General features: G+C 46.9%; 1 protein-coding gene across 2 annotated transcripts in view; it reads left to right on the forward strand.

Annotated features, from left to right (window-relative positions):
- The window catches only part of ARRDC4 (arrestin domain containing 4), an 87,004-nt gene that overhangs the window by 34,166 nt on the left and 34,804 nt on the right, over positions 1-18,034 (forward strand). For both annotated transcript variants that reach the window (XM_073653325.1, XM_073653324.1), the window contains exon 3: positions 14,861-15,008. In XM_073653325.1, coding sequence (XP_073509426.1) covers positions 14,861-15,008 — 148 coding nt within the window. The remainder of the gene's footprint in view (positions 1-14,860; positions 15,009-18,034) is intronic.

The raw sequence follows: 18,034 nt of genomic DNA on the forward strand, positions 1-18,034 counted from the left end.
TAGTTATGCAAGATATACTATTATAATGGGAAAAAGGTGAGCATTCCAAAAATGTGGTCCCTGTGTTTGTGACCGTCATGTGCGTTTTTAAATTCTACATTAACGGTATAAGCTTTTAAACAATGGGAATTTTGGAGGGAATAACTATTTTGAACTAGAAGCTGCTCTGCGCTGAGGGTTTACGACTGTAATAAAAATTCTTAGGGTGGGGGCAAGCACTGCAGTTCTATGTCTTACCAATGGACAGGGGGGGTGGAAATTTGAGACAGCTCTCATTTTTTTAAAGCTAGGACCAAAAATACATTTTGCCTGACACCTCCCCCTTTTAGACTGCGCTATGGAGGTAGGACCATCTGGTACTCCTCCAAGCGTATCTCTGGAGGCTCCCCACCCGGGACAACCCATCGCCATTGCCATGCTCTCTGCCTTTGCGGTGTTGAACGGTAAAGTCATACTGCTGGAGGGTGAGGCTCCAGCATAACAACCTTCCGTTGGCACCGGACATGGTGTGCAGCCAACTCAGGGGGTTGTGGTCAGTCTCGACAGTGAAGGGGCGCCCGTACAAGTAAGGCTGTAAGCGGTTGAGGGCCCATACAATGGCCAGGCACTCCTTCTCTGTGGTGGAATAGGCCACTTCCCTCGGCAGCAGTTTCCGGCTTAGGTACAACACGGGGTGTTCTTGGTTCCCCGAGTCGACCTGGCTGAGTGCAGCACCGAGGCCAAATTCACTGGCATCGGTCTGTACTAAGAGTGGTCGTGTGCCGTCGACCGCCTTTAGTACGGGAGAGCTGCTCAGGGCAGTCTTCAAAGCCCGAAAGGCCACCTCGCATTCATCTGTCCACTTGACTGAATGGGGTAGGCTCCTCCTGGTGAGATCTGTCAAGAGCTTCGCAAGGCTACTATAGTTTTGTACAAAGCGTCTATAGTACCCTGCGGTGCCCAAGAAGGACTGCACCTGCTTCTTGGTCCTGGGGGTGGGCCAGGACACGATAGCGTCCACCTTCCCAGGCTCTGGCTTCAGAGTACCCCCACCTACCCGGTGCCCCAGGTAGTGGACCTCGTTCATGCCCATCTGGCACTTTCCCGGCTTGATGGTCAAGCCCAACTGGTGAATGCGCCCGAGCACCTGCTGCAGATGCTCGAGGTGATCCTCCCAGGTGGGACTGAAGATGGCAATGTCATCCAGGTACGCCACTGCGTACCTCTCCGGTCCCTGGAGCAGGTGGTTGACCATTCTCTGGAAAGTGGCAGGGGCATTTTTCATGCCGAAAGGCATGACCGTGGATTCATACAATCCGAAGGGGGTGATAAAGGCGGACTTCTCCTGGGCCCCGGGGCTCAAGGGAATCTGCCAATATCCCTGACTCAAATCCATAATGGAGAGATAGCTCGCACTGGCTAACCGCTCCAGCAGCTCCTCAATGCGTGGCATTGGTTGTGCATCAGAAGCTGTGATAGCGTTGAGCCCTCTGTAGTCCACACAGAACCGGGTGGTCCGGTCCTTCTTTGGCACCAGGACTACAGGTGAGGCCCACGCGCTTTTGGACCGCTTAAACACCCCCAACTTCAGCATCTCCTCGACCGCCTGGCGCATGACATGCTGCACCTCGTCGGAGATTCGATAGGCTGCCCGCCAGAGTGGGGCATGATTCCCGGTGTCCACTTCATGGACCGCCGCCTCAGTCCTGCCAGGCATGTTGGTGAACACTGCTTGGAAGGGTTTCAGCACTGCTCGCAGCTGAGACCTCTGGTCTGCGGATAGCAAGGCTCTTATCTCTACATCCTCTAGGGACCCGCTGGCCTTCGCTTGGGCGAGCATGTCCAAGAGGGGGTCATCCTCCCCATCCTCGGGCAGGTTGCAGACCGGTAGGATGCAGGTTCCACGTTCTTGATGAGCCTTCATCATATTAACGTGAAACACCTTCCGCCTACCCCACTCGTGGTCAAGTGTGATCACGTAGGTGACCGGGTTGAGCTGTGGGTGAATGACGTACGGGCCTTCCCAGGCCGCTTGAAGCTTGTCCTTTGGTACGGGGACCAGCACCCACACCTTCTGACCCACCTGGTAGGTCCGTTCTCGGGCGTTCTGGTCGTACCAATGCTTCTGGTCAGCCCCAGCCTGGGCTTGCGCCATGTTGTCATGCACCAACTGCGTCAAGGTCTGCATCTTGTCACGGAAGCGCATGACATACTCCACGATGGACACTCCTGGGGAGCTCGGCTCTTCTTCCCAGAATTCCCTTATCAACCCATGGGGTCCTCGGACACACCTGCCATACAGGAGCTCAAAGGGGGAGAACCCCGTCGAGGCCTGTGGAACCTCTCTGTAAGCAAATAGCAAGTGTGGGAGGTAACGCTCCCAGTCGCGACCCTGGGTTTCAACCAGCATTTTTAACATCTGTTTGAGGGTACCGTTGAATCGCTCACACAAACCATTGGTCTGTGGGTGATATCAAATGCTGCACCTGCATTTTCTTACATAGGGCCTCCATTAAGCGTGACATGAACTGGGTCCCCTGGTCGGTAAGCATCTCCCTGGGAAATCCTACTCGCGAAAAGATGGCCAAGAGGGCGTCCGCCACCTTATCCGCCTTAATTAAGGACAGGGCTACTGCCTCCGGATACCGAGTAGCATAGTCTACCATGGTAAGGATGAAACATTTTCCAGAGCTGCTGGGTATGGCCAGTGGTCCCACAATGTCCACAGCAATCCTCTGGAAAGGCTCCTCTATCACTGGCAAAGAGATCAGGGGGGCTTTGGGAGCCGTCCCTGACTTTCCCACTCTTTGACATGTGGTACAGGAGCGACAGTAGTTCACCACATTCGTCCTCATTTTGGGCTAATAAAAGTGGTGAGACAGCCGTGCCTTGGTTTTGCTGACCCCCAAGTGTCCAGCGAGTGGAATTTCATGGGCGATCCGCAACAACTCATCCCTGAATTGGTAGGGGACGACCAGCTGTCTTTCCCTCAGCCACTCCTGTTGGGGTGTACAGGGAACTGTCTCCCGGTACAACCTCCCTTGGTCCCAGAATACCCTCTCCTTATCCGACTCTGAGGTGGGTTTCTCAGCGAGGCTCCTTAACGTCTCCAGGCTAGCATCTAAGTGCAGAGCTGCCTGAAACTCCTGGCTGGAGGAAGCCAGAAGTGAGGTTAAGGCCACATCCTCACTGGGACCCTCTGGGACCGGCTCTGGGTCCATACCTGATCCTGTTATTCCTCTGTCCGAGGAGGGTCCAGAAGGCAGGGCGTTACTTGCGTTCTGGGCCCTCTGACTGCGGGTAACAGCGGCTATATAGGCCTTCTCCCCGGAGAATAACACAGTCTCATTAGCCTGCGAGGCCATGAGAACTACTTCTCCATCATCCTCCATTACCTCAGGCACAGTGCTACGTATGGGGCAGCAACTATCAGCCAGGTCACCTTCTGTTGTGACACTGGTCACTGGTACAGCACCACCTGCTTCATGGTCCTCGTGCCTCTCCCCATTACCCTTGGTACTGACATTTGCTCCTGCTAGGGGATCCTCAGCAACATCACCCCGCAGAGTGACATAGCTGAGTTCTCCTGCACCTTCCAATACAACAACATCATCATCATCATCAATCATCCAATCAGGTAAAGCATTGACATTCCCATTATCAGCATTAACCTTACCAACCGTATCAGATCTGGGAGGGGGGTCAGGGACATAATAAGCAAACATCCTCCCCAAATCAGTTCCCAACAAAACATTTGCAGGTAGGTTTGCAGATATTCTCACTTCCTTCACCCCACTCCCCGCACCCCAATCAATAAAAACCCGGGCCATGGGCAAGGGGACACCCCCAATCCCGGTGACAGTCAGGGTCTTTGCCGGAACAAGCTCTTCAACGGACACCAGTTCGGGTCGGATGAGGGTTCGTTCGGCCCCAGTGTCCTTGAGGCCTATAGTGAGAGTGTTCCCCACCCTGACTGAATGCAAGTTTTCACAGGCCCTCCCAACTGGCCCACCCACCAAAAGAACTGAGGCATTAGGCCCTGGGGCCTTGGATGGGGGGTTCTTCCTCTGCTTCTCTGGGCAAGTGGCGCTGAGATGACCAGTCTGGTTGCAGAAATAACACCTGCGGGCATCAGATGCAGGCAGGGCCTTGGTAACGGGGAAAAGGCTTCCGGAAGGTCGGCTGGCAGGGGCAGGGATGGTGGTTGATGGCTTACCCCCTTTCCAGCTGGTGACGACCGGCTTCCGCACCTCCGGTCTCCGGTTAACCTCGTAGGTGTCTGCGATCTGCGCTGCTTTATTGGCATCTGGTGGCTCCCGATCCATCACGAACTGCCGTACCTCAGTCGGACACAGATGCAGGAACTGGTCTTTCACCATCAGGTCCTTTAGCTGCTCAAAGGTGATCGCTGACAGTCCTTGGATCCACTGCTCAAAGTTGGTTCGGAGCCCGTCTACCACGTCGCTGTAGGTGTCATGTGGTCCACGTTGGAGGGCTCTTAACTTTTTCCGGTAAACCTCCGGAGTCAGCTGATACTTTATCAGGGCCTGCTTGACGGCCTCATAGTCTCCATATTGCTCTCGAGGGAGGGAAGCAAACACCTCCAAAGCTTTTCCTCGGAGTCCTGGGGTTAAATATTTTGCCCACTCGTCTGTTGGCAGCTGATACTGCCTGCTGGCCTTTTCAAAGCCTCGCAGAAATGTGTCCAAGTCCCCATCCTTTTCCATCACAGGGAAGTGCTCAGGACGAGGTTTAAAGCAGCTGGCACTGTTGGACTCACGGGTCTGCGTAGAGGGCCACTCCTTCTGAATCCAGGCTAGCTCCAGCTGGTGTTGTCGGTCAGCTTGTCGCTCAGCAGCCTCTCGGTCAGCTTGGGCTTGTCGCTCAGCAGCCTCTCGGTCAGCTTGGGCCTGTTGCTCTGCTCGCTCCTGGAATCTCAGGATCAGCTGCAGTCGTCCATCACGATCGTCTGCGGCGAGCTCCTCCAAGGCAATCTGCAGGTGGGGGTCCACACTACCCTGGTTGCGGGTATGGCTGGCAATCACAGGTGGGACCCCTGCAGCTGCGCCATCCGGTCCTTGGCTGGCCGCCCCATCATCAGGGCTCTGCTGTCGGACGGGCTCTGCAGCATCTTGTAACAGTTCAGCAATCATTTGGGCCTTGGTTTTGCCCGTGGGGTCAATCTGCCTCAGCTCACAGAGAGCAGTGATAGTGTCCTTCGTCTACTGGTGATACCAGGGCTCTCCATGTGTAGCGATTATTGCCAAATAAAAGATAGGATACAAAAACAAGAGAAGGGTAGGGGCAACTGCTACACATACAGTAATGTCTCAGATCTAATAAACACGGAGTTTGATCTTCCAAAACTTTTGTGCAAGTTTTTAGTGAGAGGAATGATTGCTCAAACCAGATCACTAATGTCCTATGATCCCACCGCTGCCACCAATTTGTCATGAAACAGCACCGACTTTTGGGTCAGACCTTGCAGCTCTCTGGCACCCCCTTATTCCTGCTGGTCACACACGGTATTGACCGAGGATAAGCACGAGTGCAGCTGCTCTAATTGATGTCGACTATTGCGGCACGTGATGTGACAGGACGTATATATACCACCAGTTCCTTCCAGGAACGTATATATACATCCGACCAGCCACCCTCAAACCACAATATCACATAAATACTGGTATACTGCCACCACCGATCGCTTAACAGGTGGATCGGTTACCTGGTAGGTAACGTGAATTAGCGGGTGAGGAACGTGTTTGCTCGACATAGGACAAGAAGAACGAAACTGGTAAATAATAATGATTTACTCCCGAAAGTGGGTAGTGTTTACAAAATATATACAAGATATTATAAAGGAGACAATTTACATATAAACATAAACAATTATTAAAATAAAAGGGATAAGTAATAGCAAAACCTGCTTCATAAGGTGATGGTCTCAGATTCTGGGGGGGAGACATCTCCCCGGAAATTAGAGGTGATTCTTCTACGCAGCGTGGTGTGCATGCGCCTGACGTCCCTGAGAAGAATGACTTGGAAAATGGCCGCTCTGGTTTTTACTAAAGGGGACAAACGATTAGGAAACACCCATATTGTTTACCTCACACGGGGGCTCGGTTTTGTGAGACCAACCAGCTGCATAGAACATAAAAACCTTCAGATTTCATATCTTGGTGTGGGGGGGTCCCACATCCAAGATGGAGACATCATGTTGGCCGTCACCACTATTCATGAAGATTGATATCAAATATGATATCTCTATGACGCTCAGAAGCTCAGAATCCATTATCCCAGTTCCCGGTCGTTTCTTAGTTATGCAAGATATACTATTATAATGGGAAAAAGGTGAGCATTCCAAAAATGTGGTCCCTGTGTTTGTGACCGTCATGTGCGTCTTTAAATTCTACATTAACTGTACAAGCTTTTAAACAATGGGAATTTTGGAGGGAATAACCATTTTGAACTAGAAGCTGCTCTGCGCTGAGGGTTTACGACGGTAATAAAAATTCTTAGGGTGGGGGCAAGCACTGCAGTTCTATGTCTTACCAATGGACAGGGGGGGTGGAAATTTGAGACAGCTCTCATTTTTTTAAAGCTAGGACCAAAAATACATTTTGCCTGACAACGCCATCATTAGCGTCAGAATTCCACTTGTCTGTCTTTTGCAACGCTCTCTGCAGAGAATTAAAGAGGAGGCATTGCAGCCAGAGTATGATGAGATGGATCAAGAAGCCGTAGTGGTCGATTACACACAGCCCAGCCTCATCTCATCCCAATGTGCATTGGGGGACAATGAGGAGGAGGAGGAGGAGGAAGAACAGGAGCTTGTATCATGCGCTGTAGACGGTAGTACCTGTACAACTGTCACACCGTCGGTTCAGTGTGGGTGGCCTGAGGACAGGGGGGAGGAGGAGGAGGAGGAGGAGAGCATGGTCATTCGTCATCTTGGTGAGGACACGGAAGTCTTGCCCGTTACCAGTCTGGCACGCATGGCTGACTTTGTTACTCTGCCTTAACCGTGACCCTCGCGTTGTCAAAATGTTGGGTGACGGTCATTACTGGTTGGTGACACTTTTAGACCCCTGCTACAAGGAGAACTTTCACTCTCTTATTCCTGAGGTGGAGAGGTCTACAAAAATGGGGCAGTACCAGAAGGCCCTTGCTGCAGAACTGTTAAAACAATTCCCATCTGAACACGCTAGCGGCAGAGGTCACAGTTCATTGACCAACCAAGGCGTACAAGCGAGAGAGGCAACTCCAATCCAGCTGAGGCAGGGGAACACTGTCAATGTTCTGGGACTGTTTTCTGAGACCCGCCCAGCTTACAGGCCCTGAGGCGCGGGGTACTCTTACAAGGAGTGGAAAGTTTCAAAAGCTGGTGAGGGAGTACCTTGCCGACCGTACCAGCGTCTTCCGTGATTCCTCTGTGCCTTTTAATTATTGGGTATCCAAGCTGGACACTTGGAATGAACTCGCTCTGTACGCCTTGGAGGTCCTGGCCTGCCCTGCCGCTAGTGTGTTATCGGAGCGTGTTTTTAGTGCCGCTGGGGGAATTATAACTGATAAGCGCACTTGCCTGTCAACTAACAATGCTGACAAGCTGACCCTTATCAAAATGAACAAGGGCTGGATTGGGCCAGCATTCTCATCACCACCAAATGACAGCAGAGTAACATAAAGTCAAATCCACTGTGTTTTTTCGGGAGGTGTATTCACACCGCTTCACACCCACACATGGGTATACGCTTCCTCATTTCGGCTGTTTTATGTTCTTCTCCTTATCCTCAGCTTCCACCACCACTATACCACCAGGGTGACCGTGGTCCGTGTTGCCATTATTGACAGTTCCTCCATCCTTATTTTTGTCAGCTTTTGCTTGGAAGGCATAAGCAAAGACTACGGGAGACCCACTCCCCAATCATGGGAGTAATGTTTGTAATATGCTGTACTGCATGGCTCTTGTAAGGGGCATTGCGAGTTCCTCCATCCTAATTTTTGGCAGCTTTTGCTTGGAAGGCATAAGCAAATACTATGGGAGACACCCTCCCCAATAATGGGAATAATGTTTGTAATATGCTGTACTGTATGGCTCTTGTAAGGGGCATTAAAAGCGTCTTGTTAAGCTACTGCGATCTCCACCACTTTTCCGAGGGGCATTAAAAGCGTCTTCTTAAGCCACTCTGAACTCCACAGCTCTTCCAAGGGGCATTGAAATGTTGTTTTCAATTACCTCTAATCTCCACGACTCTTCCAACGGGCATTGCATTTCCTCCTAATTTTAGTCCTCTTTTGCTTTTCAATGCAAAGGCGAAAACTAAGCGGGACCCACTCCCCAATAATGGGTAGAAGGTTTTTAGTACGCTCTAATCCATTTCTGTTTCAAGGGGCATTGCAGTTCCTCATAATTTTTGGAAAGCCTTCCATTCACTGCTTAGGCCAACAGTGTACAGGAGACCCAATTGCTATAAATGGAAAAGACGGTTTATTTAAGGCCCTCTGACCTCCATTTCATTTCCAAGGGGCATTGGAGTGCCTCAAAATTTTTGGTAGGCATTACACTCACTGTATGCCCTATAACTGTGTAGCCGAACCGCTCATTTTGTTACAGAAACATATCCTACAAGACATATGTGGTTGACTGGCCTGATATTGATGTGAATGGTCCCTGTTCCTCCTGCTGTTTCTCCTTTGCCACTACCCCATCCAGCATCTTTCTCCTGAAGCTTTGTTTTAACGGAAGTCATAGAACTGGGATAGTAGCAGGAAAACATCCAGCAATCCTCGGAGGAGGTAGGATATGCGCCAAAACGCTGACCACCTCAGGCCTAGCCACTACTACATACACGCGCTTGCATTCCAAGAAAACAAAGCCGATGCTAACTTGTATCATCATCATCATCATCATGGCCCTCACCTTGGCACTCTCAACTCCCCTGATGGAGAAGCCAGGGCCCACCGGAGGAGTCTGGTTCTCTGGTGGGCTCGTCCAATGCTGCCCTAAAGCAGGCCGGGCTAAGAAAAGTGTGTGGGGGGATGTTCCAAGGAGAAATAGGGGCGGCTGGGGACCGTTTATGGACACTCTGCTGCCCCCAGGCAGCTGGGGACCGAGTGTGGACACCCAACCGCCGGGCGGCTGGGGACTGAGTATGGATTCCAGGCCGCCAACACAGCCATGACGTGGTGGCCAGATTCCGCCTCCATATGCCTAAAAGGCCCAATTTCAAGTGCAAGCAAGCAGAATGGTATTGCAGCCTGGGGGTGGGTGGGTGGCAGGCTGCATATTTGCGCTTGCATTGCAAGGAATGGGTGAGGTACAATTGAAAAGTGCCCTGGGGCAAGAACTTGCACGGGGATAGTTGCTAGTCTGCATCTTCTGATGCGGCAAGGATGACTTCTGATGGGCACACTTTTAGGCGGTGACCTGGGTGTCAGAGATGCTTCCAGGGGTCTTCCCCATGCTGTTCCCATGTCTTTTCAGCACTGTATGCATGTGTCACACAGCACATGGCCAGATAAGGTTGTAAAATGTTAAAATGACATTTCCCGGTGCATGCATTTGTCACGGTTGAAAGCAATACAAAAGTGCAAAAACGCATAAAAAATGCTACTTGTAAACATAGCCCAAGGTGTGGAGGAGTATTTTTTTTTTTTGTTATTTATTTTACCTTATACACAAGTCTTTACCCTGGAAAGGAACTTCCTTAACCTATTTCACAGGAAAGCAGTTTCAGTTTCGTTCTTGAACGTTTTATTATGAGCCCTTAAAAGTTGCTTAATACCTCTGACCACGTTGTTGACAGCAGTGACCTGGGGGTCAGAAATGCTTCCTGGGGCGATCCCCATGCTGTCCCCATGTCATTTGGGCACTGTCACTATCGTTTTGGGCACTTGTTAGGTTTTTAAAAGACTGCCGGGGGTGCCGCCATAAAAATGCTCGGGTCTCCCATAGACTAACATTGGGCTCGTTGCTCGGGTCGAGCACCCGAGTATCACGGCGATCTCGGCCTGAGCTTCGAGCACCCGAGCATTTTATTGCTCGCTCAACACTAGTACTTACCCCAATGCCTATTTGCATTTCTATGCTTGAGCCTACACCCTTTCCCTTGCATCCACAACCAAAATTATTTGCTGCTAATTGGAATACGTGATACCTGAATAAATGGGGTATCACAACCTTTTCTACCTTTTAAACTCTCTGTGGCCCTCAAATTAATAAAACATTTGACATCAATATTTTCAAGATTATAAAAATGATTTATTTTTTTATTATCAAAATGTATTTTTGTGGCTGCAGTTAAAACGCTAGGCTCACACCACTGTTTCGAATTCTGTTCCTAAGAAGAAAAAAAATGGAATTCATGCCAGGGACTGATCTGAAAAAATAGTGTGGCATGGTGCACTGTTTGTTCCGGTAAAAATGACAGAGGCTCAAATGCTGATGTGACCCTAACGCTAGCGTGCCCCAATCAACACAGAATCTCACATACCTGGAATGTGAAGAACGTGATTTCATTAGCAATGAGCAGTGCCTAGAGAACATACCAATTTTTCACTATCTAATGATTTAATAACCTCCTGCCTTTCATAATCATGTCTTACAAACAATAAAAGTGTGTTTTAATACAGCAATTTTAGTTAAAGTCTAACAGTTATAAAACAATTACAGCTCTGCAAATAGATTTTGCATTGCTGAGAAAAACAACTTTAAAAACTTTATGCGAATTAGGTCACTAGAGCTCCAAGGACAATCCTATTCTGTCAAGTGTACCATTTCTCTGGATTATTTCCCGCCTAGCCAAACTCACATGAGCCTGATTGACATCTGGTAAGCAGTTCTAGGTCACTGTCAGTAGCAATGAACAGATGTCAGTCAAGTCCATGGGCTGACGGTAGGAGAGACATAAGGCTCTGGTCAGATGGCCGTACTAAAACTTTGGCCAATCATATCCTCAAATTTCAGACATATCTGGTCCCCATAGTGGACGAGTGCAGGAGCTGCCAGCTGTTTACATTCACTAGTTGGTCAGTAAATCAGATCAGAATAGTGTATGCCTCAAATTATATTTGTTTTTTTTTCCCATGGTCAATGTGGAGAATCATGTCCACTGGCTGTAATAAGTCCTTATGAGTTCCGTGGTGCACATGGACAGCACACATATGCACTGGCATGACTACAGTCGATGGGCCCTGGTGCAAAATTTGTAACTGTGCTCCCACCTGTATGTTGTTCAGATGTATGGGCCCTTGTGGTGTTCTAGCTCCTATAAAGACATACATATTCATCCCCCAATGTAATAATTTCCCCTCTCCTAGTTCCTTCCTGTAATAATTTCCCCCATCCTGGCCTTTTTCAGTAATAATTCCCCCCATCCTGGGCCCCATTCTGGTATAATGTCCCCCATTCTGGTATAATGTCCCCCATCTTGGTATAATGACCCCCATTCTAGAATAATGTTTCCCATCCTGGGACATTCTATTCTTCTTCAGCACATTTTAAAAAGAAACAAACTATTCTACCCAACTTTCCCTGCTCCCAAGTCGCACTGTTTCTTCATCAGTAGCAGGCAGCTGACTTCGGTGTGCCAGCACGGACAGTACATAACATCACTGGTAAGCCAATGTCAGCTGCCGGCCTCTGATTGGCCACCGGCGTGAAGTGCAGCGCAGCAAACCGGCAGGTTTTCACGTTGCAATACATTTCACCTAAGAGTGCGTCTGAGGACCCGCATCCAGGTAAAACTTGGCATCGGCGGGCCCCCCTCCTGCACAGGCCAGGTTGCGGTCACACCCTCTGCAACCGTGACCATTACACCCCTGCACATACATGCAGTATAATGCTCTAGTCTGAACCAGCCCCATTGCTTAACATAGCATATTGTATTTCATCATGTTATTTAAAATAAATACATTATATTAAAAAGGGGTTTCTCATTTTAATTTATCAATAAACCTTCTTTATTTTCTTTTGGCTTTCTTTAATGAAAACATGCAAACTTATCAGCAGATTTATGTTTTCCTTAAAGAGTTTGTCAAGTACTTTGATGGCCTATCCTTAGGATATGTCATTAATATCAGATCGGTGAAGGTGCTACACAGCCTGATCAGCTGTTCTAGGTACCGGCAGTGGCCATATGTGCTCGGTTGTGGAGTAGAACTACACAGCTCCTTTAACCATATTGTGGCTGCAGTAGTATGCTGCAGATCCATCCCTATTCAAATTCTAGGTATAGGCCATCAATGAAAGGGGACGTTACCAGTGGGAGACATGTAGGTCAGGAGAGGAGGCTGTCAGTCTCTACATGTCTCACTCTGGTAATGTCACGCTTTCATTTAAAATAAACTCTGGAGGCAGATTCTCCGAGAGAGCTATGTCTGGCCCGTAGATCTTAACAGTTCATTTACATATTAAGAAAAATGTGGATTTCTCAGGAATAAGACAATGAATCTCAGATATCAATGTATCATTTTATTTGAATTTCTATGACCTTCACACCTATATAAACAGCTTAGCAGGGTTGATCCTACTGACAGATTCCCTTTAAGATGTCATCAAGATCCTTTACTTTAACGAACTATGTTTTATTTTTTTTACTCTTTTCATGAATAGGGAGAGTCCTAGAAATTCAACTGAAATGTCAATTCTCCCTCTTCCCCATTCCATCAAATATGGTTTCTTTGCGATGCCACAATATTACACATAGCTTGTTTTTTTTGTACTGGGTGAGTCTATTGCTAATTAATCCTCCCAGTGGTTAAAGTGGTTGTTCTCTTTCAGAAAATCCTGGTCCCTGGGTGCAGTATGTTTTTTTTTTTTTTTAATAAATAACAACAGCTGCTCTTGGTATCTGATATTGTCTGCCGCGATGACATCACATTGAGAGCATGGCAGCCAATCAGAGAACTCCGCAGCTCTGCCAGAGTAGACGGAACAACCCAATCAAAGCCACTGAACTCACTGATTGGCATGTGTTTTCTTTTTTCAAATCAAACTGTGCCCAGACACCGGTGTATTGTAAAAGCGGATATCCTCTGTAAAGCATAATTCTGCTGACTGGTTCCCTTTAAGATAGAACCGTCCTGTACTCATGTCAAAGTTTTTAGTCCATATTTATTTAAAACTGCAGTTTTATTACTCATACAACTGAATGCATCAAGAACACATGAAAAATGCATAAAAAACACGCTCAATGTACAGTGTTTTTCCTGCCTGTGGGAAAAAAAATACTGGAAAAAGCACTGTGTGAACATACCCTAACAATAAGACATCCTTTGTTCCCAATAGAAACCTTCATGTTCTAAGCTGCTCGGGAAACACGAAAGCTGAGCTCTGATTGGTTTGTATTGGCAGCGAATAATGTTTTGCTGACAGTTCTGAGAAATGAGGGCTGATTTCATATGTGAATAACAGTTATAACAAACCTAACAAATACTATCACAACTTGTGCTCAATAGCTAAGAATTTTAAACTTGAAAGTAATATTCCAGTTGACAGCGATACAAAAACCCATAAAGCAATGTAAGTATGTGACATAGTAACATACCCTAATGTGAACTGTTACTGACAGTATTTTACGTGTCCAAACATGTTTCTGAAAAGAAATGTAGGGGCTGAATTTCTGTACATCTCTTGCTAGGACCACTGCATGTTTCAACCTGTCCCATCTCTAGTATGGCCATATGTGCAGATTCACATGCTGCTGAAAATAGAATAGTTGATTATAACGGCTCACGCCTAGAAAATAAAAGGTCTAAGAACAAATGTCTTCTGGTTAGGTGCCAGTTAAACATGAGGCCCAAGATAATTGATGTTCTCATGATGAGCAGCATCTTGCTGATTTATAGAAATCTCATGCCCACTGTCCTTCTTTTTAACACTGCGTAAATTGACCTGCGGCGTGTGTCTCAAATTTGCAACATGTCAGTCTCTCTTTCGGGGGAACTCCATTTTCTGTCTGAATTTCCCCATAGACTTGTATTAGGTGCGGAAATTCCGCAGGCAAAAAACGCACATGACTTTTAAGTGCGTTTCTGCAGCGGAAATGCATCAAAACTACATGAAATCCGCATCTTTTATGTCAATAAAGTTTTGTTAACACCAAATATTAGGATGTCTAAAAAACAAAGCAGCTTTACATAAAGCATGACACCACAACAAGAGACAAAAACCGCAGCGCCAAAAACACAATAAAAAAAATGCGAATAACCTAATTTAAATAGGCGCATTTAATATGCAAATTGCCTCTTCAGAGAAAGAGGACTTGAACTCTATAGCGCCACCTATTGGACTTGTTAAAGGGTTGATTGTGACTTGTATGATTGCTGCTTCCAATAGGTAGCGCTACAGAGTTCAAGTCCTCTTTTTCTCTGAAGAGGCAATTTGCATGCTAAATTTCCCAGAGGAGCATTGCACGGCGAATAAGCCTCCTTACCTTGACATGCCAGAGCCTGTATGTCACTCTCCACAAGGAGAAAAGTTACCCCTTAGACCTCAATAATAGGTGCTGAAATTCTGCAATGTTAAAAATGCACCAAAAGCTCATTGCGGGAACGTAGCCTTAGGCAACAGGTACGTGTTGAGTGTTTGGTGAGGTTTTTTTTACCTCCAGTATTTGTAAGTCAAAACCAGGAGTGGAACAATCAGAGGAAAAGTATAATAGAAACACGTCACCACTTCTGTATTTATCACCCACTCCTGGTTTTGGCTGAGGTAAAAAAAACTTTCCAAATAACATGTGGACGTGGCTTTAGCGTTTTTTTGAAGCAGTCATACTCTACAGTCACCCTCTGAAAAAATAGAACAACTGCACAGCAATGTATAAAAGATCAATTTTTGAATGTCCCTTCAATAACTTGTGACCCTTTTTGTTACTTCTAGATCACTTGTCTCATCTTTTAGTGGCAAATATGGCAAGGTACGGTATGAGCTTAACGCGGTTTTAGAAAGACCACTACTACCTGCTTACAGTGTCCACCGGGAGCTGCGAATCACCAGCCGCATTGATGTCAACTCTCCACCACTGCTTGTAAGAAGTCTTTTTTTTTTTTTCTATAACTTTTCTCAGAGTGACTCCAGTTAAATTGTGTTTATCTTCCAATACCATGTACCTTTCTCCATCTGCATTTGGTATCTGCTCTGGTAATGTATGCAGGTGTGCCAATTTGTTTTATTAGCTCGACATGACGCAGTCCCATTTACCACAGCGCCTGCATTTGTAAGGCTCTCTGTCCAATATGTGAATAATGGCAGCTGCAGAAGACATAATTATGGCAGACTTATTATTAATCATTGCAGGTCTGCTATCGAACGTAGACTATTATATGTCACGTATCCATCCATTTTTCATGCCATTTTCTACCACTAAGTAAGTGTATGCAGCTGCTGCCGGAATCCTTTCAGCTATCATGCCCTAATGGCAAATTGGATCACATTAAAGCATTGAACTCCATAATGACTGCAAATACATAGTATGGCAGGGAGGATCAGAGCATGAGTAACAACACATTGGCGAGATGTGGAGCTAATGAGCTTTATTCTTTTATCTGCACCCATTTTATCAAAATAATATACAATTATACCTTGCACTTTCATGACAGCTATACAGGAGCCTAATGGTTCAGTATTTAAATATGAATGATATCATCACAGAAAAATACTCTGACAGTTGAAACCGATTTCAAACAACACCAATTTGACATAAAATATCATGCTTTTTTTTTTGAAAGTTAAAATATAAGAGAGATTTCTAGAACTTTACAAACTCCAGGACATTCAGATTCACCGATGTCATGGCGCCAATAAAAAGTATTCACACACCTGATGTTTTTCATTTTTCCATGTTTTATTTAACATTACTCGAGTTAATGCTTTGGGTTTTTACTCTTAATAGAAAGCTATAATAAGAAAATAACTTGTTTAAATCGGGTTTTTGTGTAGAGTATTATTTAAACAAATTTGTAGTAATATTTAGTTTTGTTTCATATGACAATATTTAGAAGTAAAAAAACATAACTAGTAACCTTGCAATTTTTACACTGGCCACTGGGGCTTTTTTTTAGACTTTTACTTCCTGTCCTTTCAGAAAGAGTTTACAGCAGTATCCTTATCATCAGAGGCAGGGTCACAATGACTAGTAACTAGTAGTGATGAGCGAGTATGTTTTGTTAACCCTTTCGCCGAGTATGCTCGGGCGAGCACCGAGTAGTTACAGCTGCTCGGTCTTATGTTTGAATCACTCCCGTGTGCATGATTTGCAACTGTTTGACAGCTTTAATACATGTGAGGAATAAGTAAGAAATAGACATTCCTCACATGTATTAAAGCTGTCAAACAGTCACAAATCATGCACACGGGAGTGATTCAAACATATCACCGAGCAGCTGTAACTACTCGGTGCTCGCCCGAGCATACTCGGCAAAAGGGTTAACAAAACATACTCGCTCATCACTAGTAACTAGTGATGAGTGAACATGCTCACCACTATTTGTTACTCGCCCGAGCATGACAGTGATCGAGATGCTCAGTGCTTGGCGAGTACTGTTGAAATACTTGGGTGGGAGCTCGAGCCCCCGTCTCGCATGTTTGGCACATTTTAGGCAACCAATTAACATGCAGGGATTGTCTGACAGTCACTGTAATGCCGTAGCCATGTTGGTTGTGGCAGTACAGTAATTGGCTGGCCGCATAGTGTCATCGTGTCTATATAAGACCTGGGTACCCTATGCTCGTCAGTCTACCGGTCAAAGACACAGAGCAGGGAGAGCTGCTGCTGAGAGAATTGACGTTTTTTTTTGTTTTTTTTTTAACAGTGATTCCACACCGCTATTATAAATCTACTCTAACAGTCCTTCTAAGGACTAATTCTGAAGAATATATTAATCCTTCTGATAGCACTAGTTGAGCAGAGTTTGTGGAGAGCTAGTATAGTACAGAATGGGGTCCATTGCACGTTCATTCTGCTGCTGGAACTCCTATCAATATCCCTAGATATCAGGGTACTCAGTCCCCAGCATCCACTATTTCTTCCGGTGTGCCGTCCCCGCCTTACACAAGCATGTGTCCCAGAACATTACCCGTGCCCTCAACAACGCAGTTACTAGGAAGGTCTACCTAACCACAGACACATGTACAAGTGCTTGTGGCCAGGGACAGTACATCTCACTGATGGCACACTGGGTTAATATTGTGGAAGCCGGGACCCAGTCGGACCCTGGGACAGAACACGTCCTCCCGACGCCGAGGATTGCGGGCCCTGGGTCAATCAGGGTTGCCCCCACATTCCACAGCTCCTGCACCTCCTTCTCTGAAATGACCACATCAGTCGGAAGCTGGAAGCACTGCAGCACTGCCTCGGTCAAGCGGCAACAGGTTGTGCTGAGCTAATATGCTTAGGTGACAAACCGCACACCACTGCAGAGTTGTCGAAAGCTGTAAAAGAGCAGGCAGATTTGTGTCTGTCACTGCTGAACCTACAGTCAGGCATGGTCATGTGTGAAAATGGCCGGAACCTGGTGGCGGCTCTGAGGCTTGGCAACCTCGCACACGTACTATTCCTGGCCCATGTGCTCAACCTAGTGGTTCAGCGGTTTCTCAAAACCTACCTGGATCTACCTGAGCTGCTTGTTAAAGTATGCCGTGTGTGCGCATTTCAGAAAGTCAGCTACAGCTTCTGCTGCCCTCGCCGTGCTTCAGCATTCGCAGCTTCCGACTGGTGTGCGTTGTCACCACGTGTTGGAACTCAATGTTGCATATGTTAGGAAAGATTTGTGAGCAGCAGATGGCAGTTGTTGAGTACCAGCTTCAACACGCCCGTCGGTATTCAGGTCAGCCTCAGCACTTAAGAGCTGATGAGTAGGCATGGATGTCTGACATCTGTGCCGTCCTCCAAAACTTTGAGGACTCCACAAAGATGGTGAGCGGCGATGACGCCATATTTAGCGTCACCATCCAGATTCTGTCTACTGAAACACTCGCTGTTCACAATTAAAGAGCAGGCATTGCAGGCGGAGCACGAGGAGATGGAGCAAGGAACTTTACAGGGTGATGATACAC

This window comes from Phyllobates terribilis, unplaced genomic scaffold (assembly GCF_046119375.1).
Source record: "Phyllobates terribilis strain yellow unplaced genomic scaffold, ASM4611937v1 Scaffold_11__3_contigs__length_659146591, whole genome shotgun sequence".
Lineage (NCBI taxonomy): Eukaryota > Metazoa > Chordata > Amphibia > Anura > Dendrobatidae > Phyllobates > Phyllobates terribilis.